The 24,387-nt window shown below is 43.5% G+C and overlaps 2 protein-coding genes across 3 annotated transcripts; one reads left to right on the top strand and one right to left on the bottom strand.

Annotated features, from left to right (window-relative positions):
* Nucleotides 1-5,193: 5,193 nt before the first annotated feature.
* LOC127766224 (anthranilate synthase alpha subunit 2, chloroplastic) lies at nt 5,194-9,720 on the top strand. Its single transcript, XM_052291306.1, has 10 exons — nt 5,194-5,872; nt 5,991-6,180; nt 6,284-6,435; nt 7,060-7,175; nt 7,270-7,516; nt 7,624-7,680; nt 7,761-7,913; nt 8,019-8,099; nt 8,709-8,795; nt 9,204-9,720. Exons 1-10 carry the CDS (start codon nt 5,462-5,464, stop codon nt 9,528-9,530), a joined length of 1,821 nt encoding a protein of 606 aa, XP_052147266.1. The 5' UTR covers nt 5,194-5,461; the 3' UTR covers nt 9,531-9,720.
* Nucleotides 9,721-10,496: 776 nt separating this feature from the next.
* LOC127766225 (putative serine/threonine-protein kinase) lies at nt 10,497-14,272 on the bottom strand. 2 transcript variants are annotated; one of them, XM_052291307.1, is made up of 7 exons: nt 14,126-14,272; nt 13,703-13,963; nt 12,792-12,916; nt 12,401-12,611; nt 12,086-12,323; nt 11,684-11,834; nt 10,497-11,485 (listed from the first exon to the last, which is right to left on the bottom strand). In XM_052291307.1, exons 2-7 carry the CDS (start codon nt 13,788-13,790, stop codon nt 11,120-11,122), a joined length of 1,179 nt encoding a protein of 392 aa, XP_052147267.1. In that variant the 5' UTR covers nt 13,791-13,963; nt 14,126-14,272; the 3' UTR covers nt 10,497-11,119. The 2 variants fall into 2 exon arrangements, with proteins under 2 accessions (XP_052147267.1, XP_052147268.1); XM_052291308.1 differs by having other exon boundaries at nt 13,703-13,855; nt 14,126-14,255.
* Nucleotides 14,273-24,387: the final 10,115 nt, after the last annotated feature.

Genomic DNA, 24,387 nt, shown 5'->3' with positions numbered 1-24,387 from the left:
GTTTTGCTCTGCTCTGTCGATTGGCATGTGTAATTGAGCTCTGTTTTTAATTCTCGTGGGCTTCGAACCTACCGCGCTCGGGCAGTTGGGCCTTACTTTAGTGGGCCTACGTAGACGGGGAGTTCAGCCTTTATACGTCATGGGCCGCAATGAGCATTGATTTGGGCTTGATTATCCAGATGAATTTCTGAGTCTGTTTGGTAGAGCTCCAACTCCTAAATTTAGCTTCTGGAGTTAAGTCTGGAGTGGAGTTGTGGAGCTGCCTAAACCCAATTCCATCTCTCTAGTTTATTATGTGAGAGAGCTCCACCCAACTCCACTCCCATTTTAGATGGAACTGAAATTGTTTGGCTGAGCTCCAGCTCCAGGAGAGGTGGAGCTGGAGCTAGAGCTATGCCAAACAGTTCCTTTTCTTTTGAATGAAAGAAAACCAAACTCTCCTAATTTCCATGTAATAGAAATGATATTATATACTCCCTCCACTTTTTAATAGATGACGCTGTTGACTTTTTCTTACATGTTTGACCATTCGTCTTATTCAAAAATTTTATGCAAATGTATAAGATATAAATCACACTTAAAGTACTATGAGTGATAAAAAACTCATAACAAAATAAATTATAATTATGTAAATTTTTTGAATAAACGAATGGTCAAACATGTGAGAAAAAGTCAACGGCGTCATCTATTAAAAAACGGAGGTAGTAGGTCTTAACAAAAATAACAAGAAAGCTAAAAAAACGCCTCCCCCACTTCCTTTCCCTCGTGTGATCATCTTTTTTTTCCCAGTATGTTTTAGGTACCTCTGGGTTTACTGGGGATAGAGATTCATGTTAGGCACTACTGTAGGAGGGAGTGAGGGTTGTACCTCCTATTCGATCCAAATGTAACTTCGGGCATTTTTTTAACCAGAGGTAAATACTTCTCGAGTTCTAACCAGACAACTAGAAGAGGATCAAGCTGTTTGGAGGGAACAACGTGCAAACTAGGCAAGTAGTGTTCGAGTTGAGTGCTCAGGAAGATACAATTCAAGCATACTACATGAGATGAGTGGTACATGAAGAATGATGAAGGAGCTTTGTAGATACGCCACCAGACGAGAATATTATCACAGAAGATAATGAGGGGACCGCTCCAACCACTCCCGCAAGCTGGTACCTGCAACAAGTCCTGAGGACCGCCTAAATATACAAATATGCCCTTAGGGTTCCAAGCTTTTTGAGGACGTTCCTGTAACTTCACACGTACCTCTTGAGGTTGTATAAGCCAGTCTAATCCTATAACGAGGCCATGTAACATTTGGGAAAAAACAGTGGCAACAAGAGCTCGTTAATACATCTCAAGTTCACTTCACCTCAAGGATAGGCATGAAAAGAAGTATCTTTCCTGCTTATTCCCAATTTGTCTATGACGCTGAGTCACAAAAGTACTAAACAACCCTAAAGCCAACATGATCCAAAAAGCTACTCTAATTGTTTTGCAACATCTCAAACATTGGGTTACATCTCCAGGAAAAGAGTTCATATAGTCTCTAGGCAACCACAATGTGAACATAAGGGTTGGTTTTAAGCCTCTAAAGTGAACCTTATACATTGTGAGTGTAGTCCTTATAGGTGGCATTTGCTTGAGCTAGCCATATGCATAAAGACTACCTACAAGGAATAAAAAAAATATAGTACTTCTTCCTCTCTCATGGTAGTGTTACTCTCTCTCCCTCTCTCAATAGCTAATCTTGGGTTTGTGGGATCCACCTTAATATCCACTCTTGACATATACATTGTGGACATGATAATATGTTTCAGTGGGTCCCACCATAATACTAAGGTAATCCATATACATTGAGCATGCCCTAGAGAGCCAAGGCAACAAGGAGTTTTGAAGGACAACCCAAACAGCTTCATTGCAATCTTCTTGGTTTGAAGCTCCATCCATGTTCCCCATAGGCTTCACTTGCAACTTACCTCAGCAACCTTGCTCCCTCATGTAGACCTCAGTAACTTACCTCTCTTTGATTTAAGGTGTTGAGCGGATTACTATCGCAGATTAGCTAGTTGATCGTAAGAATAAATTAAATATTTGAAAAAAAAATAAATTTAATAGTTTTAAACATGAGGCGTAAGTAGTAGAATATTTTTTTTTAGAAAACATAAATTTTAATGGTGGACCAAATAGTACATTTCAATGATGGGGTGAATTAGCTGAAAAAGACGTGACAAAATCCTTTTCTTTATAGCATGATTGATGGATAGCCTTTCCATCCGTGAAGAAAACGAGCAAACAATATAACTCTCTGTTTCCTTCCTTTTTGTTTATATCCGGATCAATCTGAGCAGTTTAGATTTGTTGATATTGACATTTTTCATGTCCCCTTGATGTATGAAACTGACCCGTGATTTATTGAGTTTTTTCAGTAACACTGCTGCTAAAGGGATGGGTCTAAGTGAACAACCCCTGAACGGCAAAATAATAAAAGAGACGCCGGTTCAAAGTGGCCACCGGACAGGTAGTCAAGTACCGGGCTCGATCAGAGAACATCACGTCGTCCTAATTTGTGTTAGTTAGTACTCGTGTACAAGGAAGATCCAAACTTATTTATTGATCTGGGGGAGAATCCAGTTGAGAACTTCAAATGGTTTTTGCGTGGACGAGTCTGCGTTGTTCAGCACCGTCTCGAGACCGTTGTCGCCGGCTGACGCTGACCGTTGGCCCGGCCGTCGGTTGACTGTTCTCGGTCGATGGTCACCGTCACCGAGCCACCACCGTATTCCATTTCCAACACACAAAAACCTAAAAGCGCGAAGACTTCGGTGTCGCCGAGGACGGACGGAGGGAGCGGCACGCCGGCATGTTGCGCCATCGCACCTCCCCTCGTCGTGCAAACCATGCCCCCACATGCGCCATGGCCACATCTGCCATCGCTTTCTTCCCCGTCATCGTCTTGTTTATCTCGCGGAGAGAAAGAGACCGAGAGCGCGGGTGGCGCACAACGAAACGGACACGCGCGGGACGGGAGAGAGAGGTGGGAGACCCACCTACCGTTGCCGTCGCCGTGGTGCCGCGGGCGCGGGCGCGGGCGCGCGAGTACGCTTCCGCGCAGCTTCGCGCACGGTGGCACGGTCACAGGCGAGGCGACGGCGACGAGACGGTGCGCACGACTGTTTCGCTCGTCCACCCTACAGCTACAGGCTACAGCGGTGCACAGTGCACTATGGTGCGTTGTACTATGCGTGAGCAACGTGCGATGCACCGGCAAATTCAGGCGTGAGCGTGAGTGGTCCGGTCCGGTCTGTCCGGCTCCGCGGGCCGACCCCATCGCCGTCCCCGCGCGACCGACGCGAGCGACAGACTCCGCCAATTCACCGGCGCTGTGGTTTGATTTGAAGTTGAATGGACTTGTTTACTCGGGAGTGGTTGGTGGGATGGTGGGGGCACGTGGGTATTCTGCGTTGCTGTGGTACCATCGTTTTTGCTAAATTTCGATTGAACTTTTCATAATCGGTTTTACGATTTTAAATTTAAAATCCTTACAAGCATCTAAAATTTCAGTCGGGATCTGTTTTTTTCCTGTGTTGATCGAAACAATCGTTAACCTGGTCTCGTCCGGGCCGGTATGCTGATTTGTTCCACGTCTCTAACGAGGCAAATCACATCAGATTTTGCCCACGATTTAGAGACTATTGATGGCAACTGCTACATCATCCGTTCTAAAACAAGTTTATTTTTTACTCATCCTGCAACATACCAATACAAACTTTTAAAAAAATACCTTCACTTTATCAAATCTTAATGTAATTATTCCCTATTTTATCTATTTTTAACACATTCATCCCGTATTTTCATAAACTCTGATACGATAATTACTTAAAAATAAACTTATTTTGGGACAAACGTGAGGAGATAAAAAATAAACTTATTCTAGATGAAGAGAACATTACTACTCACTCCGTTTCAGGTTATAAGACTTTCTAGCATTGCCCACATTTAAATAGATATTAATGAATCAGACATATATATATGTCTAGATTCATTAATATTTATATGAATATGGACAATGCTAAAAAGTTTTATAATATGAAACGGAGGAAGTAGTAACTAGTGAGAGCATAGTTGTTTCTTATCCCCTCTTTTATTTTTTGGATTAATTGGATCCATGTCATAACAAATTTGCAACTCTTAAAAAATATCATTACCATTCACCTATTTGGTCCCATGTCATTACAACTTTACATCTATTTGAGATATACCACCACTTACCACTTCAATGCATTTATCAAAATTTTTGGACTAGTTTCCTCCTCTATGCTCTCCTTCGGCTGGTGATTGGTGCTCCTCTACTCCAACGGCTCTTCCCTCTACTCACTCTAGCGGCGATGCACGATGAGGTTGGGGCATGTGGTTCCCCTCTCTTCCTCTCCATCCCCTCTCACTTCGGGCAGAGTAAAATTGGCGACCTCGATACCGCCATTGACATCCTACGTTTGTGTTCCTCGTCACTCCACTGTCGAATCCACCTCCATCATTGACAAGCACGCTGGCCATGCCTAGGTGGCTCGCCAACCTACACTTGCTTGACAACGACAGAGTCCGTAAGTGGCGCCTGAATTCAAGATAAGATGAGGTTCCGTTCGGCTTGAGGGGAACAATAAGGTGGCCAAACGAGGTTGACCTCGAATTATTCCCTTTCCCTGATGCACACGCTAGAGGAGGAGATGGGTTGGGGGAGGGGAGGGAACGCGCGACGGTGGCGAGGGGATAGGGAGAGATGGCCGCCGGAGGGGTGGAGGTGGATCGGTGACCATCGTGGTTAGGCTCATTTCATTGAAAATGAGTGAGTGGAGAGGGGAAGGGAGAAGGGTAAACTGATCAGAATTTTTAATGAATCCACCAGATAGATATATAAAATAGTGATATATCAAAAATAATCGTGAAATTCAAATAGGAATAGTAAATAACAATGATATATTTTAAAATAGGTAAGTTTATAAGGGGAAATATGTAGTGGAAACTTGAAAAATACAGTTGGATCGAAAAATGGACGCCCGACATTTATTCACGTCATCACGATTTACTCATGAATATTTATGATGATGTGAACGAATCTCGGACATCTATTTTTTTATTATAATTTTAAGTTTCCACGTATTTTCCCAGTTTATAATGGCACCGTCTCCCTCTCCTCATCGAGGAAGAGTAAACCCAAAAACCCATCTCGCTAGCCGCCGCCGGCCACAACCATTCCTCACGACGGGAGGAAGACGAAAAAAAAAAAAAATCCCACTCCGTGTTGGTAAAATCCGACTACCAGTTCGGCCTGTCTCAATCCAAGAATTCAAGAATCGAACTCCTTTGGGGTCGCCTCGCTGAATCTTCCTTATATATACGCGCTCTCCCATTCGCGTGTGCTCCAAATCGTAGTGGGGGGAAGTGGAGTTGACGAGCTGTGGAAAAAAAGCCTATCGCAATGGAGTCCATCGCCGCCGCCACGTTCACGCCCTCGCGCCTCGCCGCCCGCCCCGCCACTCCGGCGGCGGCGGCGGCCCCGGTTAGAGCGAGGGCGGCGGTAGCGGCAGGAGGGAGGAGGAGGACGAGTAGGCGCGGCGGCGTGAGGTGCTCCGCGGGGAAGCCAGAGGCAAGCGCGGTGATCAACGGGAGCGCGGCGGCGCGGGCGGCGGAGGAGGACAGGAGGCGCTTCTTCGAGGCGGCGGAGCGTGGGAGCGGGAAGGGCAACCTGGTGCCCATGTGGGAGTGCATCGTCTCCGACCACCTCACCCCCGTGCTCGCCTACCGCTGCCTCGTCCCCGAGGACAACATGGAGACGCCCAGCTTCCTCTTCGAGTCCGTCGAGCAGGGGCCCGAGGGCACCACCAACGTCGTACGGCCTTCTCCCCTCCCCTCCCCTCCATGTTCTTCCACCTTCCAATCTGCTCCCTTATCGATTCTTATCCTTTGGCAAATAACACTGCGTGCCTTGATTGGTTCGAACTTCGAAGGGTCGCTATAGCATGGTGGGAGCCCACCCAGTGATGGAGGTCGTGGCAAAGGAGCACAAGGTCACAATCATGGACCACGAGAAGGGCAAGGTGACGGAGCAGGTCGTGGATGATCCTATGCAGATCCCCAGGAGCATGATGGAAGGATGGCACCCGCAGCAGATCGATCAGCTCCCCGATTCCTTCACCGGTGAGCTAACGAAATCAAACAGTAGGAAGAAGAAATGGGGAATATTTGATTTTGTTGGTTATGAAATGTGAACCATGGCATTTGGTTTCTTTGTTTGTGATAGGTGGATGGGTCGGGTTCTTTTCCTATGATACAGTCCGTTATGTTGAAAAGAAGAAGCTGCCCTTCTCCGGTGCTCCCCAGGACGATAGGAACCTTCCTGATGTTCACCTTGGGCTTTATGATGATGTTCTCGTCTTCGACAATGTCGAGAAGGTGCTTATTCTTCAGTGTCATTTCCTTTATCTCATTATGGGCTATTTTATTTGATTGCCTGGGAGGAGGATTATCATAGAATCAACCTATACTTTGGATTTTCTTCATCACCATCAGACTATCAGTAGGAGCATCTCTTTCAGTAACAAAAGAAAAAAAAAATCTCTTTATAAAAGAACCTAGTAGTGGTGGTGAATCTTCCATCACTTAGATTTGGTGGGATCTTCTAAGGCTGGATAAATATATATCTCTGTGAATGTGGTTTGGTTTTTGTGGTTCGATGTTTGCTTGCAAATTATATATGCATTTTTCCAACAAAAATATAATTTTTAGTCAAGAACTTTAGATATATTTTTTGAAATCTGTTGCAATGCACAATTTAGCTAGTAATATATAACACACTATTTCCTACACTAAATTTGAAGCCAAATTGCAAACCTGTGCTTCTTCTCTTTGGTTGCCAACAACAGCAGAAACCACGGAGCTCATCCTGTTTGTGACATAAAATAACTTGTAGATTGGTAGTTCCAGAATTTGAACTTGCTGCAAATGTGAGACCGTGAGTTACAACTTGTGGAAAACCTATATCCATTTCAAATTCTTTGGTTCATGTGTTTGCTGCAGAAAGTATATGTCATCCATTGGGTAAATCTTGATCGGCATGCAACCACCGAGGATGCATTCCAAGATGGCAAGTCCCGGCTGAACCTGTTGCTATCTAAAGTGCACAATTCAAATGTGTAAGCTAACCCGTGCCCATTCCTTCAATCCTGTGTTTTGCTAATTCTGCTTTGGTGCTCACAGCTTCTATATCTTATTTCATTTTCACTACAGACCCAAGCTTTCTCCAGGATTTGTAAAGTTACACACTCGGCAGTTTGGTACACCTTTGAACAAATCAACCATGACAAGTGATGAGTACAAGAATGCTGTTATGCAGGCTAAGGAGCATATTATGGCTGGTGATATTTTCCAGATTGTTTTAAGCCAGAGGTTTGAGAGGCGAACATACGCCAATCCATTTGAAGTCTATCGAGCTTTACGAATTGTGAACCCAAGTCCATACATGGCATATGTACAGGTATATTTACACTATGCGCTTATTTTGACTGGTATCTGTTTCTAACATTTGTATAAGATAATACTAAACACTCTTATGTATAATAATATACTATTATGATCTCTTAGGCAAGAGGCTGTGTCCTGGTAGCATCTAGTCCAGAAATTCTTACTCGTGTGAGGAAGGTATGTAAACTCTCCTACTGATGATAGTTGGAATACATTTTTTCTTTTCATTAACATTCATCCTTTTAAATCTTTTTCAGGGTAAAATTATTAACCGTCCACTTGCTGGGACTGTTCGAAGGGGCAAGACAGAGAAGGAAGATGAAATGCAAGAGCAACAACTACTAAGTGATGAAAAACAGTGTGCTGAACATATTATGCTTGTAGATTTGGGAAGGAATGATGTTGGAAAGGTTTGTGTTCTTTTTTTTCGATGGCTGAGTCATGGTTGCATTAATTTGACAGATTTGTTAGGAATGTGTTAGCAACTTTTCTTATGATTACTTTCTACTTGGCAGGTCTCCAAACCTGGATCTGTGAAGGTGGAGAAATTAATGAACATTGAACGCTACTCCCATGTCATGCACATCAGTTCCACGGTTAGACTCTTCTTCTATAGTGTGAAACAATGGTTCTGTACTCATTATATACCTTGGCAATGTTGCGTCATTATTATTTCCTTCAGCATTCCAGTCTGCATTGTTAGTTCAGACAAATGTCTTTTTATGCTAAGAAAATCTAGGATCTTAACTCAGTATGCATAACACTATCAGATGTATTACCTATTGCGACAAAATGGATATGTGGTTTCTAAGTAATTTATTGGCTTGTTTTATAAACAGCCAACAATTTCTGCAATTTTGACGCTTCTATGTTTCCAATGTGTCTTGTCTAATAGACATGAAAGTGCAAAGCTTGCAGTAGCACCACAAGTGACTGATCTTCACTGCTATCTTTTCTAGGGTTGATACGATACATTGTGTAATGAGCAATGGTTACAATAATGAGTTGGTTTCTGGATATAATCTCTCTCTCTCTCTCTCTCTCTCTCTCTCTCTCTCTCTCTCTCTCGGTTTCTATGAAAAGTATGAATTGTGTCTTAGTACTATGTAGTGCTCTTTTACGTAAGTGTGCTGGCTGAGCGCCTTTGAGATTCTTGTCTTCTGTACTTACACTGAAAAACAATGTATTGTTTGAATGATTTACAGGTGAGTGGAGAGTTGGATGATCATCTCCAAAGTTGGGATGCCCTGCGAGCCGCGTTGCCTGTTGGAACAGTTAGTGGAGCACCAAAGGTGTGTTGCCTACAATCTCCTTATTTGGATCTAGTGATGTGCTGTCCAACCTCCATTCCGTCTATTTTTTTAAGCATGTTTGCCAAATTTATTCTGTGTAGATCATTTTGGTTCCACACTCATGTCAGTAGAGATTGTTTGACATATTTGCATTTTTGCAATACAAGCCATATGGTTGGGACAGTGTAGCCTCTTGGTAGTCTATTTGAAGTCTTCTACTGCATAGAATTATGCTAGAACTTTTTCCTTTTTCCTTTTTTTTTTCTTTTTTTTGCTCTGTTGACTTCGATCACATTGCTCATATCCTTTTTGCACACAGTAACAAATACATCTCATTTACCCATCAGGACTTCATATTCCTTTCTGGAACAAACCGTTGTTTAACAAAATTCCGTCTGACATAACCAGGTGAAAGCCATGGAGCTGATAGACGAGCTAGAGGTCACAAGACGAGGACCATACAGTGGCGGCCTTGGAGGGATATCATTTGACGGAGACATGCTTATCGCTCTTGCACTCCGCACCATTGTGTTCTCAACAGCGCCAAGCCACAACACGATGTACTCATACAAAGACACCGAGAGGCGCCGGGAGTGGGTCGCTCACCTTCAGGCTGGTGCTGGCATTGTCGCTGATAGCAGCCCAGACGACGAGCAACGTGAATGCGAGAACAAGGCAGCCGCTCTGGCTCGAGCCATCGATCTTGCTGAATCAGCTTTCGTAGACAAGGAATAGAGTCTCTCTCAAGAGAGTTGATTTTGTTAGTTCTTGTTCATGGTTCTTCTCGCTGCATGTTTAGCAGGAAAGGTATCATCAGTGAGTTGAGAGAAGCAATAAGCCTATGTTGTCATGTGAATCGAATAAACTGGAGGTTATGGTCGTGAGCTATTATTAGCTGTGTTCATTAGAAAGGTATATGCTTTTAGATTGTTTTGTTTGGTGGAGGCATGTATAGTGCGCTCTCTGGCTAAATCAAGCAAGGGCTTAACAGGGGTATTGTCATCCTCTTTGGTGCACGGTTGTGCAAGTTCTTCTCCCTATCATCTTCAGTTATTTGCAGATTCATTATATTATATAACTATAATAACTATAATATGCACTGTACAGAAACACAGTCGCAGTCGATTCATGTGGAGTTATGTGCGATCTATACTTTGAATCATTTGATAACCATTCACTAAATGTGCTGATTAAGATGCACATCAAAACAAAGACTATTTTGAATGACTTCAAAAAAAAAAAGAGAGACTATTTTGAATATTTTAGACGTCTTTAGATAAAGATAGGTTTAAACCCGGCACAAAGCCAAAGATTATACATTTAGCATGAAAACCCTTACAGAAAAAAGAAAGACAGCAGAGAAACAATAGCAGTGACCAACATTATATGATAATCCCCTGCAGCTACAGAGTATATATACAGCAGAAAGCAAGTTGGAGAACACAAAAGAAACCCAAAAACGAATGGGCATCGCTTATGCTACACTCACAAAACATCCTCATGTCAGAATTATCAACATTTTAGATCCCAAGAAGCAAGGGGTGTGATGGTAATTCACACCTTGTGACCAAGATTGTGTAAGCTCAATAGTCTTGATATTTAATGACACGCACATTCCCCGCTGAGTTTGATTGCACGAAATCAGGAATCCAATAATTGCTGTTGAAAATTCAATACAACAACACTATTATCACAAATGGATACAGTCCAGAGTCCAGACGGTCACTTCATATATGAGAATATCCCAAAAGAACAAAAAATCAGTGTACAAAGGATTTCCAGAAACCAACTATTTGTCTCAAATCACATGTTTTTGCACTAGCTACGATGTAAGAAAAATTGGGCCAATAAGCGGTAAAAAGAAGGTAATGTCATCAAAGGCCTGTCTCGATAGGTGGGGTTTAGGTTTAAGTCCTTTAGATAAGCAGAGATAATGAACCAATTCTGCATCAAAATGGAAGGATTAAACCTAATCCATGCCTATCCAAATAAGCCTTAAAACTATGATCATCACGTGACAACTCTTCACCCTGTTCTTCACCACGTCTTCGAATGGTGAAGTTCTTTTGGGTGTCTGAAGACATCACTACTCTTGCAATGCATCCCTAAAAGTATAACTACAAGTTCTGTACAAGTGTACAACAGCAACCCACAGCAATGCCCATCCTATCCTGTGTATTTCCTCAATCCGGATACATATGGATCAGGGCTTTAAGCATATCCTATTCACTTTCTCATTTCCAAGTAAAACTCTGTCAGCGCAGCAAAATTTGACAATGTGGGAGCCCCTCTGAATCTGGCAAGAAAGCACGCAGTGTGCCGTATCACCTAGGCGACACCTCAATCGTGCTCAACTGATAGCTATTCATGTCTCTGGTCTGTGTGCTGTAGGAATCAGCTGGATTGGCTTTGGTGCTTCTGTTTGAGGTTGTGTCCGGTGTCAAACCCGAACTACTTGAATGATGGCGGGGTTCTTTCAGCACACCTGGTGCGACTAAGTTCTCCAGACTGATTTCTGTTGGGTTAGATAGCATATCCACCACCTGTTTCATGGATGGCCTCTGCTGGGACGTGGCCTGGGTGCACACGAGTGCCACCTTGATGAAACGAAGCATTTCCTCCTCTGGGTATTCTTCCAGTTCTGGATCAACAATTTCCAAAAGCCTTCCTTGTTCTCGAAGCTTCCATGTCTGCCATTTAAATTTTAAACCACATCAAAGCTTTAATTATTTTTTTTCCAGATGAACAAGACCATGTAGATGTATGTCATAAGGAAAAGCTGGTACACTGTCATGAATCAATGAATAATACTACTGCTATCAAGAGTTGATGTGGGCATTAAAATTGCTGCAAACTAGTGCTCTGGTGAGAAGAGAAAAGTGTGTTACCCATTCCACAAGGACATTCATATCTTGCCCCCAAGTCGATTTGCTACTGCTTTCACCACTTATCACTTCAAGGACAAGGACCCCAAAACTATATATATCTGCTTTCTTGGTTAACTGTCCCAACAAGGCATACTCTGGTGCTAAGTAACCCCTGCAGGAGAAATAACATCCCAAACGATAAGTAAAATGATCCTATCACAGACTAAGCAAGCTGCAATTTAAGTGATTTGACAATGACAGGTCAACTTGGGTCACTAGAAATAGAGGCAACAATAGTAAGCTGACAAAACTGCCTGGAAAAATTCATACACTGAGCTGATTATTCTGGAAAAAATCTACACGTAATGTGCATAGATCCATTACAAGAGCAGGTAAATAATCAAAAGATTTACATGTACTTACATTGTTCCTGCAACACGTGTGCTAATGTGAGTAATGGTGTCAGGAAAAAGCTTGGCCAGTCCAAAATCTCCAATTTTAGGAAGTAGTTTCTTATCAAGTAAAATGTTGCTGGCCTTGATATCACGATGAACAATGCGTGGCTGTGCTTCCTCATGAAGAAATGCAAGGCCAGAAGCAGTTCCGATACAAATAGCTGCTCTTTTTTGCCAGTTTAACGGAATACATCTACTCCTTGGTCCTGATCACAAAGGTAAATTTAACACAATGGCTGGACTTTACTTGATCAATATGTCAGTATTGATTTAATGAACTTACCAAGTAAAGCATGTGCCAAGCTATTGTTCTCTGCATATTCATACACTAGTAGTCTGTTAGTCCCTTCATCACAGCAACCAATTAGCTTTACAAGGTTGGGGTGCCTGACATTGGATATGACATTTATCTCTGTCAAGAACTCATTTGCCCCTTGCTTTGATTCAGCTGACAGCTTTTTAATTGCAATTTGAGTGCCATCTTTCAGGTTTCCCTAAGTGAAGGAGACTCTTGTTAGTTGTTATTCATTATATACTTGCAGACTTATAAAACGTATTATTACAAAATATCAAGAGAGAATTCTTACAGTAAAACTAGCAAGTGATGATAAAATAAAAGGCCATAAAGTAAGAAGCCAGGAAAATATGATGCACAAAGTGAGTCCATTTCTCACCTTGTACACTGCTCCAAAACCCCCACGGCCAACGCAGTTCATCATGTGAAAGTTTCGAGTGGCAAGCTTCAACTCCTTTAGGGAGAAGATTCGTACATTACTTCCAGCTCTTGATATTACTTGACCTGCATTTCTTCCAGAGGTGATATCATCAATGTTTGTTTAGAAAAATAGGAAAGAGAAGTAATAAAAAGAAGTACATGTATTAGTTCACTAAAACATGATAGTGGCCATTAAGGTTGACTGCTCTAAGGTTAAGACCAATATCCTCATATATGCATGATTAATTATAATGCATACCGTTGTACATGGTGTTTCCTATTTTTTTTTACACAGTATAGTTTCCAACAGGACCCCTAAGCCCTAATGCAGGAAGTAGCTCGCTCAAAACTTCCTTGCAGATGGCACTGCTTAAAGGAAGACATAAGAACATCAAGAACTTTTTTTCGGATGTGTTATCTTGAGTGATGATTATACTCATGAAGCATATATTGTGTGAGTTTTGGTGTGTTGAGCCTTGCTTTTGTCTTAAAAAGAGAAACTTGCCAACAACACTTTCCTATGTATGAAAAGACAGAAAATATTCAGACGTTCCTCCTATTATTAAAAAAAAACATGAATTTCTCATCATTTCATCCCTTTGAATGCTTCAATAACATAAAGAAAAAGAAAATCCTCTCAGTAGACTCTCCAAAGAATGATTGTTCGACACATCCATAACCATATATATCCTGGAGCAACATGTGCACATGGCAGAAGAGGATAGATAGTAATTTAATCGCCATTTTCATGTAAAACAACACTGGTTTTTCCTAAATGCAAATGCAGACCTTGAAATGCAAGCAGCATTAAAATTCTGACAGTATTAGCTAGCTCATGATCTCTGGAACCAAGTGAGTGAAATACTATACCTGAACGAGGAGACGTCACCGCAGCAGAACCATTTTGGTTCCCCCTCGACTCGGAGCCACCCCACAAGCAGCTGGCGGAGACCCCCATGCGCCAAATCCGGTGACCTTCTTGGAACCTCAATGCGAAGCCAGTTCCCCAGTTCGTGCTCAGAACTGTCACGAAGACCAGATCACCCAGCTCAGCTCACGATTAGCCATACAAAACCCTCACTCCATTCGAATATCCGTTCTCAATAGTCAACGAGATGGGAGAAGCTTCCCCTAAAATCACGAGAAAACACATGCAAAAAAAATTACAAAAAACAAAAAATAATCTTGCCAATCTACACGCGGTTCTAGGTCACCAACAAGGTAAGGAGCCGATGAAGCAGCAGGAGGAAGAAGGGGGAAGGGAGACAAGTTCAGAGGCATGGCCTAGTTCACCTGATGGATCGGAGAAAAAAAGAAAAGGAGGCGTCGCTTGCTCTATAGTCTCGTTGTGCCCAATCTTCTCCTCCGCCAACGCCGGCCCCGTCTCCTGACCCCTGTGCTGCGGCAGTGTTGCCCCGCCGTCGCCGACGCCGCCTCGTGGACCGGCTCACCCACCCACCCCGAGGAAGAACGAGCGGGAGCAGGCGGAAGAAACCGGCGGCGTCTCTCTCTCTCTCCCCCTCTCTGTCGCCCCCCCCCCCCCCCCCCCCCCCCACCCGCCTGTGTCTCTCGCTTTCGCTCGCCTGTGTGAGCAACGCCACGCGGTCAGACGCGCAGACCCAACCCGCGAGTCCACGACTCGTTCGTCCGAGCAAACCAGGGAGGGAATAGTAGTCGTAGTAGGAGTAGTAGCAAGTAACCAAACCAAACCAACCAACCACGGGGACGGGGCGGGGCAGCGCGAAGCATCAAGCTTCTTCAAAGCGGCCGCGAATTCCATTGGGCGGTCGCGTACTCGCTCCGGCACGTACACACCAGGAGTACACGGCTTGGATGCGCGCGCCCCCGTGCGGCCCTGCGCGTCCTCGCGGACGCGGGCGGAGTGTGTTGTGATGACGAGTCGTCGACCGCGTCCCTGCGCGTCTGGCTGCCCAGCTGTCCGGTCCTCCGTACAAGCCGTTCAGGGGAGGGGAAAGGGGGAAGGGAGGAAGGGAAGGGGTTAGGGGCTGATTATGATCATTGATTGCGGGATATGTTTTCTTCAGCGCCGGTCAAAAGTTCCGACGAGTAATGGGGGCGTGTGGAAATGCTTCCGGTACAGTTGTTTGGTCTAGAGGGCAACACGTATCCTTCTGACGCAAAAACCAAATGATTAATGCATAATTAATTAAGTATTAGCTATAAAACCTTTAAAAATGAATTAATATAATTTTTAAAGTAATTTTTTATATAAATTTTTTTTGAAAAATATATTTTAGGAAGCACGTACACGAAAAATGAGAGATGAGAGGTTGGGAAAGTTGAGAGAAAAACACAGTATCACAGGGAATATATAGTGGCTGTATGAATGTGCTCATGGATAAGTTTGTGACAATTACTTGAGGTTATAAAGGAATGAAATGATAATTAGATTGTTGAAAAATGTTGTAAAAAGTTATTTTACAAATAATAAAGTAAGTTTTTCTTTGCCATTTAGGATGTTGAAAATGTGTGCGTGGTAATCCATTATCCACAATTAAAAATTGCATTCCATTAAGGCTATTTTTTTATTTATATAAGAAGAAATTAGAATAGAAACTATCTGTGTCCTGGATACGTGAGACCTCATACTTGTGTATTAGACTCGGCGGTATTCACCATATATCAAGTCATATACGGAATAAAGCCTCATACTATCATACATGGAAGATTGGAAGGTCCTTCAGATTAAAAAAATAGAAATAGAGTCCTACTCGAATATTACAAGTTCTATTTGAATCGTATCTATACTTAGGTTATGTTCGAAGGTGAAGGTTGGGAACTTCACCTCCCCGCATGTAAAATAGAGCGATTCATTAGCGTGTAATTAATAGAGCATTAGCTAAAATAAACTTGAAAAATGTATTAATATGATTTTTAAATCAACTTTCATATAGATTTTTTAAAAAATGCACCATTTAGTGGTTGGGGAAGCGTGCACACAAAAAACGAAAGAGTAGAAGTTGGGAAGAGGTGTTAAAGAACATAGCCTTACTTCATTATTTTTACTTGGACAGGTGGGCACCCTGAGAGTATAAATACAAGACTCTCGGAGGAGAGGAAACGTGTCAATACAAACAAACACAAGCAAAGATACACCAACATACACCAAGGCAAGTCTAGACAAACCCAATAGAAAGCCACGAGCCGACCAGAGAGATCTAGAGCTACATCCAATATCATTGAGTTCCTATTCTAGGAAGTGGACTAAGCTAGCCGTCCAGCAAATGTGAGAGCTTTACGCCGCTAAGCTGATAGAGATTAGATTATGTCGCCCTTAATATTGTAATCATGAGATATTGATATATAATAGTAACACTAGCTTCCGCTAACAAGAGTAGGGCACAAATCTATATAAAAGTCTATATCTCCCATCTTTTTTACCACATTCTTTTATATATCTTAGTACCAACGATCCACATATTTTTACAAATACCATTGTTAGGTATACCCTTCGACAGAACCAAACATAGTTATTAAAATAGCCCCCTAATCTTGTACTCCTAGCAATCAGAAACATAGAATAAAAAAGAGAAACCTTTGATATCACCGTGAAAAAGAAACAAAGCAAACATAAGTTCTTAAAGAGCTCTGGCCTCTTATTTATTTTTCTGTGAAACAGAGCCATAGACATGTAATCCTACACAATTTTTTCCCTTTTTAGTGAATAAAGGGGTCCATTAGAAACAAATTATCTTACAATTATGGCCCTATTATTTTCATAGTTTCCCCCAAATTTTTGCCACAGATTATTGTTCTACCCTTCTACTAATACAATGTCTAAAAAAATTCTTCTACCATATTCATCGGACCATATATTCTAATGTAGTATTTGCGAAGTTTAATTATATCTCAAAAATATTAATTTATCATGATAATCAAGACAATCTGTGTGACTGCGTCAACAATTTGGTGGAAATACAATCTCAAACAGGGCCGTGTTCTTTTAAAATTTTTGTGTCAATTATTCATTCCAAGGGGCCCTAGCTAATTGATCAATTTTCAAAGTTCTAGAGGGAATGAGCATTGTAAGTGATCAGTTAATCAATTCAATGCCCTCGCACTAACTAACAGATTTTCAAAGGTTGCCACAATCATAAGTGTGTTGTTAAGCAGTACTGCCTCCGTCCCAAAATAAGTGCAGCCGTGGATATTCGTGTCCAACGTTTAACCGTCAGTCTTATTTGAAAAATTTGTGAAAAATTTAAAAATATTTAGTCACACATAAAGTACTATTTATGTTTTATCATCTAATAGCAATTAAAATACTAATAATAAAAAATTTTCAAATAAGACGAATGATCAAACGTTGAACGTAAATAGTGCAAAACTGCACTTATTTTAGGATGGAGGGAGTTAGGGGTGAAAACGGTACGGAAACGGACGGAATCCATCTTTATCGTTTTCGATTTCATATTTTTTTCGGAATCGGAATCGGAATCGGAAACACTGGATACGAAAACGGAATCGAATATTATCGAAACCGAAAACGGAGCGAAAACGAACCGGCGCGAATACGGTAACGAAAATTTATCGGAATAAAAAACCTCTCAAACTGATAAATCCAATTGAATAAACTATCTATGTTTAAAAGAGTAATGTTGTTAATAAATCCCAATGTAGGACAAAAAAATATTCTTATGTAATTTTAGATTTGTATAACAAATATTTTTTTTAAAAAAATAACAGCCAAACACCATGGTATTCACTATTTAGTGCTTAAAAAAAGAATCCAGGGTATTTCAATCACAAAATTTCTGGTAATTCCGAGACAATTTCTAGAAATTCCGAGAAAATTTTCGGAAAGTTTTCGACCGATTCCGAGTTCCGACGGAAACTGCGCTTATCATTTCCGATTCCGTTTCCGAGAAAATATTTTCGAATTCGTTTCCGTTTCCGAAAAATTCCGAAAAAATTCCGACCGACAGATTCCGTTTTCGAAAATAGATCCGGAAGCCGGAAAGTTTCCGTACCGTTTTCACCCTAGAGGGAGTAGTGTTCTAACGTGTGCTGCTGGAACGAAGTGCAGCAACCTGAGTGTGATGTGACGCCCTCAAATTATATACCAGCTGAAAAAAAATGCTGAAAGCATGCTTGACTAGTTGAGTTGGACAAATTTTCACGCCACGTGTGTAATTTGGACATGCGTGCTCCATGACTTGTATGAGCTGAATTTCTGGGATCATGCATTTGGGATTTTATTGCTTTCTCTCTCTTCGGACTGGGTTCCAATGTTGTTTTTAGTGTGATTTTAACCTACGCAATTATACTATGGTCTGCTTGGAGAGCTTCTAGTAGTTGTAGCCTACCACAAAATCTTCAGTTCCCCTAAACAATTTATATTTATCGTCCAAATTTTGAGAATCCGTAGTTATACAATATAGAAAAAAAAAGAAGTAAGAAGAATCCACTTTCTTCTTTTAGATTATCAGAAACTAACTACCAACCATTAAATTCTCACCATGTTAAGCTTTCCAAATAAGGTCTCATGTATAGGATGTAATCCGAAGGCCCAAATTTTATAGAACATTGTTCATTCAGGGCATTCATCATATAACTATTATAGCTAGGCTACTGTTACATTCAATTTGGACCTTCGATTGAAAAATTAGATGGACTTGAGTGCAGTCGCTAACATGCAGTTATATTTGGGACTACATCTGATCCCAATCCAGTTAGTACGACCATCGTCGTCCTTTTTTCATATTTCCCTCCTAATTCCATCTTTAGAGAAAAAAAACACAAAAATCAACTACTTATATCACTTTCACACACTTAAAAAATATTAAGAAAAAACATTTGTATATGTACCGAGGAAAGTTAGATAGACAAGCTGGCCGGTTGACAGTGATGCGAAGGTGTACAACCAAGTCCAATGTTTATTTGTTGGTGTTTCCATAAAGAAATAGTGTTTGTTGGAGTCAAGGTATCTCGAATGGATCTGAAGGACGAATAATATTCCTTTATAGCCATATGAATATTTTGTGAAGTTCTTTATTGCCTCACTGATAAGTAGGTCTAATTTGCATATCGTAAGATAATATGTGACATAAGAAATAAGAAATGAGATAGTTTGGAGGCAAGTACAACTGTACACTTGAAGTAAGCAGCTATATGGGCATGTTCCGTTCAGCTATTAGCCGATAAATAAATACATAGATTAATAAATTGTTTGATGGTATTTTGGCGATTATATGTGTACACAAGACTTACTCATGATGGACAAAGCAAACAAGCAGTTTGTAAGTTGGCTAGCTTATCATTTCTACGCAATGCTCGGCCATGTATATACACGCAAATACATGCATGCACAGGCAGCTGGGAATATATATACTTGGATTAGTATATGTGCATGTATAATTAACCAATAACTAGCCGTGTGAAGATTGGCTGGTGAGGCAATCACGTGCATGCATGCATGTACTACAGTAGACGGTCGTATGTGTGTGCATGCCTGGGTGATTAAGCAACCTATGCATATCCGAGTGATTAATCATGGGCTCGGCCCATGGCCGAAGACGGTAGCTGCCTACGCGCCAAGATTTCAGAAGTTAATATGCGGAAGAGATAAAACCAGATGAATTAAGAGATAACCAACAAACCAATTGATTTTATCTCTATAACAAACTTGATTTAGTTAGTTACTTCGCGCGAGCACTGGCGAGGCGCTTATCACCGGACTGTGGCCCAGCAGCAGAGAAACAAAGCGAATTACAAATCAGATATTTGACGCTAGGAGAAGCTAAGAGATAAAATCAAAGAAGGATATGAACAAATAACAAACTGATTGATCAAGCCTTACTTGCAACGAACTTGACACGGAGGAAACGGCGTGCGGACGCGGCGAGCACCGACCCCAGACCCCTATATAAGGCGTCGACCCCTCGGCAGCCAGGGGCATTCACGAACTCATCCACACATTCATTTACCAACGCATCTAGCATCCACAAGCCATCCATCATCAACGCATCTACCCATCCAGCATCAACACATCCATCCATCAACTCTCATCGGCGATCCATCCATCAACTCTCATCGGCGATCCATCCATCAACGACACGCACCGGCGGCGGCAAGCGACTTCGGCCGGAGTCCCGGCGTCCGACAGGAGAGGGCGCGCGCGGTGATCCGATCATCAGCAAGCACAGGAGAGGAGCTTGATGGCTAGTCCAGGTAAAAGCTAGCAAGATTGTTTCGTTTTCTTTCATCTACAGCACGCACACATCCATGCATAGGGATCCATCTGCACGTATCGTCATCGCCGGGGAAGTCACGGTGGCCGATTCATCTACGCGTCACAGAAGCCTCATCGATGCCGGTGTCTGTTCAAGCCGACGCAATGCTACTTGTCCCTGGACTCGACGCTGCTAATTCAAGCCGCTGGTGATGCATCTACCCGAAGCTGCGACCTCGCCGAGATACCAGACATCCTTGATTTGCAAGCTTCACCGTACTGGAGCGGGCTAACCATGGAGGAGGTCGTCGGGAAGCCGCCCTGCCAGAGCGCGCCGAGGATCGCCGGAGCTGCCGCCGACTGCCAAGACTTCTATTAGTTCTCATGCCGGAGGTCAAGCATCACACATGGCGTCGAAACCAGCGGATGACGATGGAGGCAAGTGTGGCTGCAGTACAGAGGAAGGACGACGGGAGGACGGCGAGCCAGTGCTGTTGGATGGCAACAAGCTAGCTAATGCATGTTGATTAAGTTAATTATTGTGGCAACGTGGCCAACCAATCGGAGGACGACATGTCATCGCTGCTACAGTGCCATGCACAAACCAATGCGTGGGTTGAAGAAGTCCTGTTGGTTTTTCTTATTTGTCCCAAATGAGATGCCGAGCTTTGATTAAATCCGGCCGCCGTCTACATCAACCATCTTCAATAATTCCTCCCTGATTCTTCTCTAATCTAATCTCAGCGCAACTGCTGTGACGTCAAGTCGTTCAAGCTACGCAACTCCATGCATGTCTTCACCAACAATCTACATCGACACGTTGTTCAAGACCGACGAGGCTAGACGACGGAGGGTGGGCGACCAACACCGGTGCATGGACCGACGAGGCCATGGATCGCTGCCGGCGCTCACACACACACACACACACATCTACATCATCATCACAACCATGCATGGAGAACGCGAAGCGAAGACGACGAGACGACCACAAGCAGCTTAATCGGAGGTTTTCTTGCAGGCCTAGACCTGCGGAGGTAATTAACTGGGAGCTTCTCGAGGCCCCAGGAACCAGGAGACCACATCGCACAAGTCAGATCTGTCCAATGACAGATTATGGAGCGCGCATACATATATATATTACATTGGGAATTTGTATTTATGATCTTTTAAGATTAATAAAGAGCATGTTCCCTATGTTTTGTTTACATTGTGTATTTAGGTACACTGGCACGCCCGCACATATATGTATCTCTAAACAAACGGGATCTCAGATGTTATTTTCCACCCTAAACAAATTGGCACACCCGGTGGGACATGGTTCTCCTCCCATCTTCGCTATGCTGTGGTCGTCAAGCTCGTCTTCGCCGTTCATCCAACCAACACCAACATGCTGCATGATGATCTTCAACGTGGAGTGTACCTGACCAAGGCTCCTTCTTGCAGGGGGACTTCCATCATCAAGAACACCCTGACGCCCTTTGTGATTCAGTTTGGATCACTACCACCGGTGACATTCTTCGAGTATGGCTCCAAGGTCTACATGCAACAAGCTCAAGATGTGACCCAATTCCAGGAGGCCCAGTCTAAGAAGCAACGCAAGCGTGCTTCTGCCAAGGCGAAGAAGGAGCGGCGAACCCTCATGCTTGAAGCCCAGACCCTCTTGAAGGAGTCCGTTGTAGCTGAGATTAAGGGAGACATCCAAGCTGCACAGAAGCTGCGTGTCAAAGCTTCCAATAGGCGCTCAAGTACTGCATCCCTGCGTGCCCCTGATCCAGCCGCTACTCCAAAGCTGCCTACCCCAACTGTGCAACACACAGAGGTGGAGCTGCTTGAGGCTCTAGAAGCTGTCTCCGACAATCTTCGTCGACACATTTCACATGCTCGACGGGCAAACAGTCCTCATCCCCTGCGCAACTATAGGAGGAAGGTGCAGCGTCTACACCAACTCGTTAGCTCGCGCATCGCCCAGAGCTCCGTCCTAGAGGAAGATTGGTCTCTTGACACATCTGTCCTCATCAAGAAGGTGTTCAAGTTCCCAAGCATTCTAGAGCCACCTTACGACTTGTTCCCTAACGAATGGGCATGTGAGCCAACTAAGATCAAGGAGAAAGTCAGACGAGCCATCATGAAGGAGTATTGGAAGCGGCGTGATAGGGAGCACCTCATCCTTCCAGGCTCAACTATCTCCTTCGACTACAACACGTACACCCCTCGCCAGCAGAGCACATGGGAGTCATGCCTCCACCTATCTGCGGTAGGAGGGTCGTCTGACTACAACAACAACAGGTTCGCTGTCCTGCGGTCTGAGGCACCCGCTCCTCGAGGCGAAGACTTACGACAAGAACTTCGTGAACTGCAAGACCGAATGGCCCAACTTGGAAGACGACTCCAGGATCATGAAGCACCACGATCATCATCAACACAAGCTGGGGGCAGAACAAGACGATACCAGCCAAGTTATCGTCCTCAACATGATCGCCGCACGCTGGCTCCTCGACGTACGCTTCCATCAACTCAAGTGATGCACCAGAGACAAACAGCGTTGCCTCCACGCTGGAACCGGTGGTCAAGACGCCAAGATTATCCCACATCTTCACGTCCCGCTCAAGAATGGCGAGTTCGAGAAGCTCCATCTTCTCAAGTGCCGCCTCATGTTCCATCTTCTCCAAGACGAGAGGTCTATACACAAAGGCGACATGAAACCAACGCACCTACCCCAGCTACATGGCAGGTGGCACCACTTCTTCTCCCGACGCCGTCAATTCCGCCAAGACGTCAGCATGCACCTACTGAGAATCAACACAAGCGAGAGCGACGTCGTAACAACCGCTACGCTCTCTATAGAGAGCTTGAAGACCTAGTGCTAAAACACACTCAAGTTCGTGTTCGTCCAGATGGAGAAGTGCATCAAGAAGATGAAAGGATCGTGTTCCGTATCTCCCCCAGTTTGGAGAGGGATGCGAGGTATAACTACCTTATAGCTCGTCTAACTCCAAAACCCCGGAGAACACAAGACGTTGCTGACAAGAATAGGGAGCAGGCGTTAACTCAACCTCGCCCCGTAACCATCCTGCAGCGAGGGAAGGGGCAAGTTCAAGCTACCTTGGGCACGTCGCCATCAACATTAGTAAGACAGTCCAAGGAGAACCAATCTACTCCGATGGAGGGAGTCGAGCAGACACCAGTAGAGCAAGTCAACAAGGCGTCTCGACAAGAAGAAGCTATCATTAACCCTATGGTTGATGTTCTACCTCAGTAGGAATCATCCTCTGTGCCTCCAGCCAGAGTTGAACAGGTGGCGGGAAGCAAGAACATAGAAGATCCAAAGGAAAGCATTGTCATGTGCAGCGCACTAGTCGCACACCACGAAACCAAGCCCAATGCCGCATGGGTTCCCCGCCGATTACTCACGACTTCACCTACCCTTCTGATGAAGAGATCGTGCCAAATCCAAGGGCAAATTTTTCCAAGACGTTCCTCCCTCAGTTGGATCAAGTCCACCCACGATTCAGCTCGGAGGGTTCAAGACGAAGCACATCTTCCTCTCAAGAAGCAACTAGAGCTTCGGCCCCATGTCTTCCTATCGGTACAGGAGAAGGATCGTTATATGATAGGGGCAAAGCACTCCAGTCAGATGTCTCCCCTCGTTGCTACGTCGACATTACGACACGCCTACCCCATGACCAAGGCGAGCTACTTCAGGTTGCAAGTTGACCTGGTGTTAACACTCGCATGAAGGCTATCGCTATCAAGAATGTTGGGACAACTCCTTCTCAAGCAAGAAAAGACCTGGAAGATCATGTTGAAGTTGAAGATCTTGATGAGTTAGAGTCTACCTCATCGTCATCGCTGGAAGTGAATCTTGATCTCCCTCGCTGTAATGAACTCAACCCATCTCTGCCTTCAGACGGAGAGGGTTATCCTAATAACTTTGATAGTGCACCTGCCCATGTGACAGCAGAAGGTGATCCTAGGCAACATGCTAGACAACACGCCCCACGTGGTGAGAATCCGTCCATTGAGAACATAGCAAGTACATCAAGACAACCTCTAAGTTTAGAGGAACAAGTCCAAGAACAAAGACAAGTGGTAGACCAATTAGCAGCAAAGCTTGATCGCTTCATTGATATCATGACGGGACCTGATCCAAACCAGAACCAAAACCATGATGCTCTGGTCATCGAGGATCCACAGATTGAAGAAGTGGAAGCCATGGCACATCACCCAACGCAAACCCATGATGTTCAGCGATGGTCGACGTCAAGCGTTCGCCCTCGATTCCTTAACATTCCTATTGCTTCTGCTCCACTTCCCACCACATTGAAAGACTATCATGACATGGTTGAAGACCTGGTGAACAAGC

Source organism: Oryza glaberrima, chromosome 3, assembly GCF_000147395.1.
Source record: "Oryza glaberrima chromosome 3, OglaRS2, whole genome shotgun sequence".
Taxonomy (NCBI): Eukaryota; Viridiplantae; Streptophyta; class Magnoliopsida; order Poales; family Poaceae; genus Oryza; species Oryza glaberrima.
This window is presented reverse-complemented; position numbering and strand designations above follow the sequence as displayed.

Coding starts and splice junctions, on each gene's coding strand:
- LOC127766225 (XM_052291307.1), bottom strand. CDS start 13,790: ATGGGGGTCTCCGCCAGCTGCTTGTGGGGTGGCTCCGAGTCGAGGGGG. Junction 12,612..12,791: donor GTTTTGGAGCAGTGTACAAG/GTGAGAAATGGA, acceptor TCCTTCACTTAG/GGAAACCTGAAAGATGGCAC. Junction 11,835..12,085: donor ACACGTGTTGCAGGAACAAT/GTAAGTACATGT, acceptor TTTCTCCTGCAG/GGGTTACTTAGCACCAGAGT.
- LOC127766224 (XM_052291306.1), top strand. CDS start 5,462: ATGGAGTCCATCGCCGCCGCCACGTTCACGCCCTCGCGCCTCGCCGCC. Junction 5,873..5,990: donor CCGAGGGCACCACCAACGTC/GTACGGCCTTCT, acceptor CGAACTTCGAAG/GGTCGCTATAGCATGGTGGG. Junction 6,181..6,283: donor GCTCCCCGATTCCTTCACCG/GTGAGCTAACGA, acceptor TGTTTGTGATAG/GTGGATGGGTCGGGTTCTTT.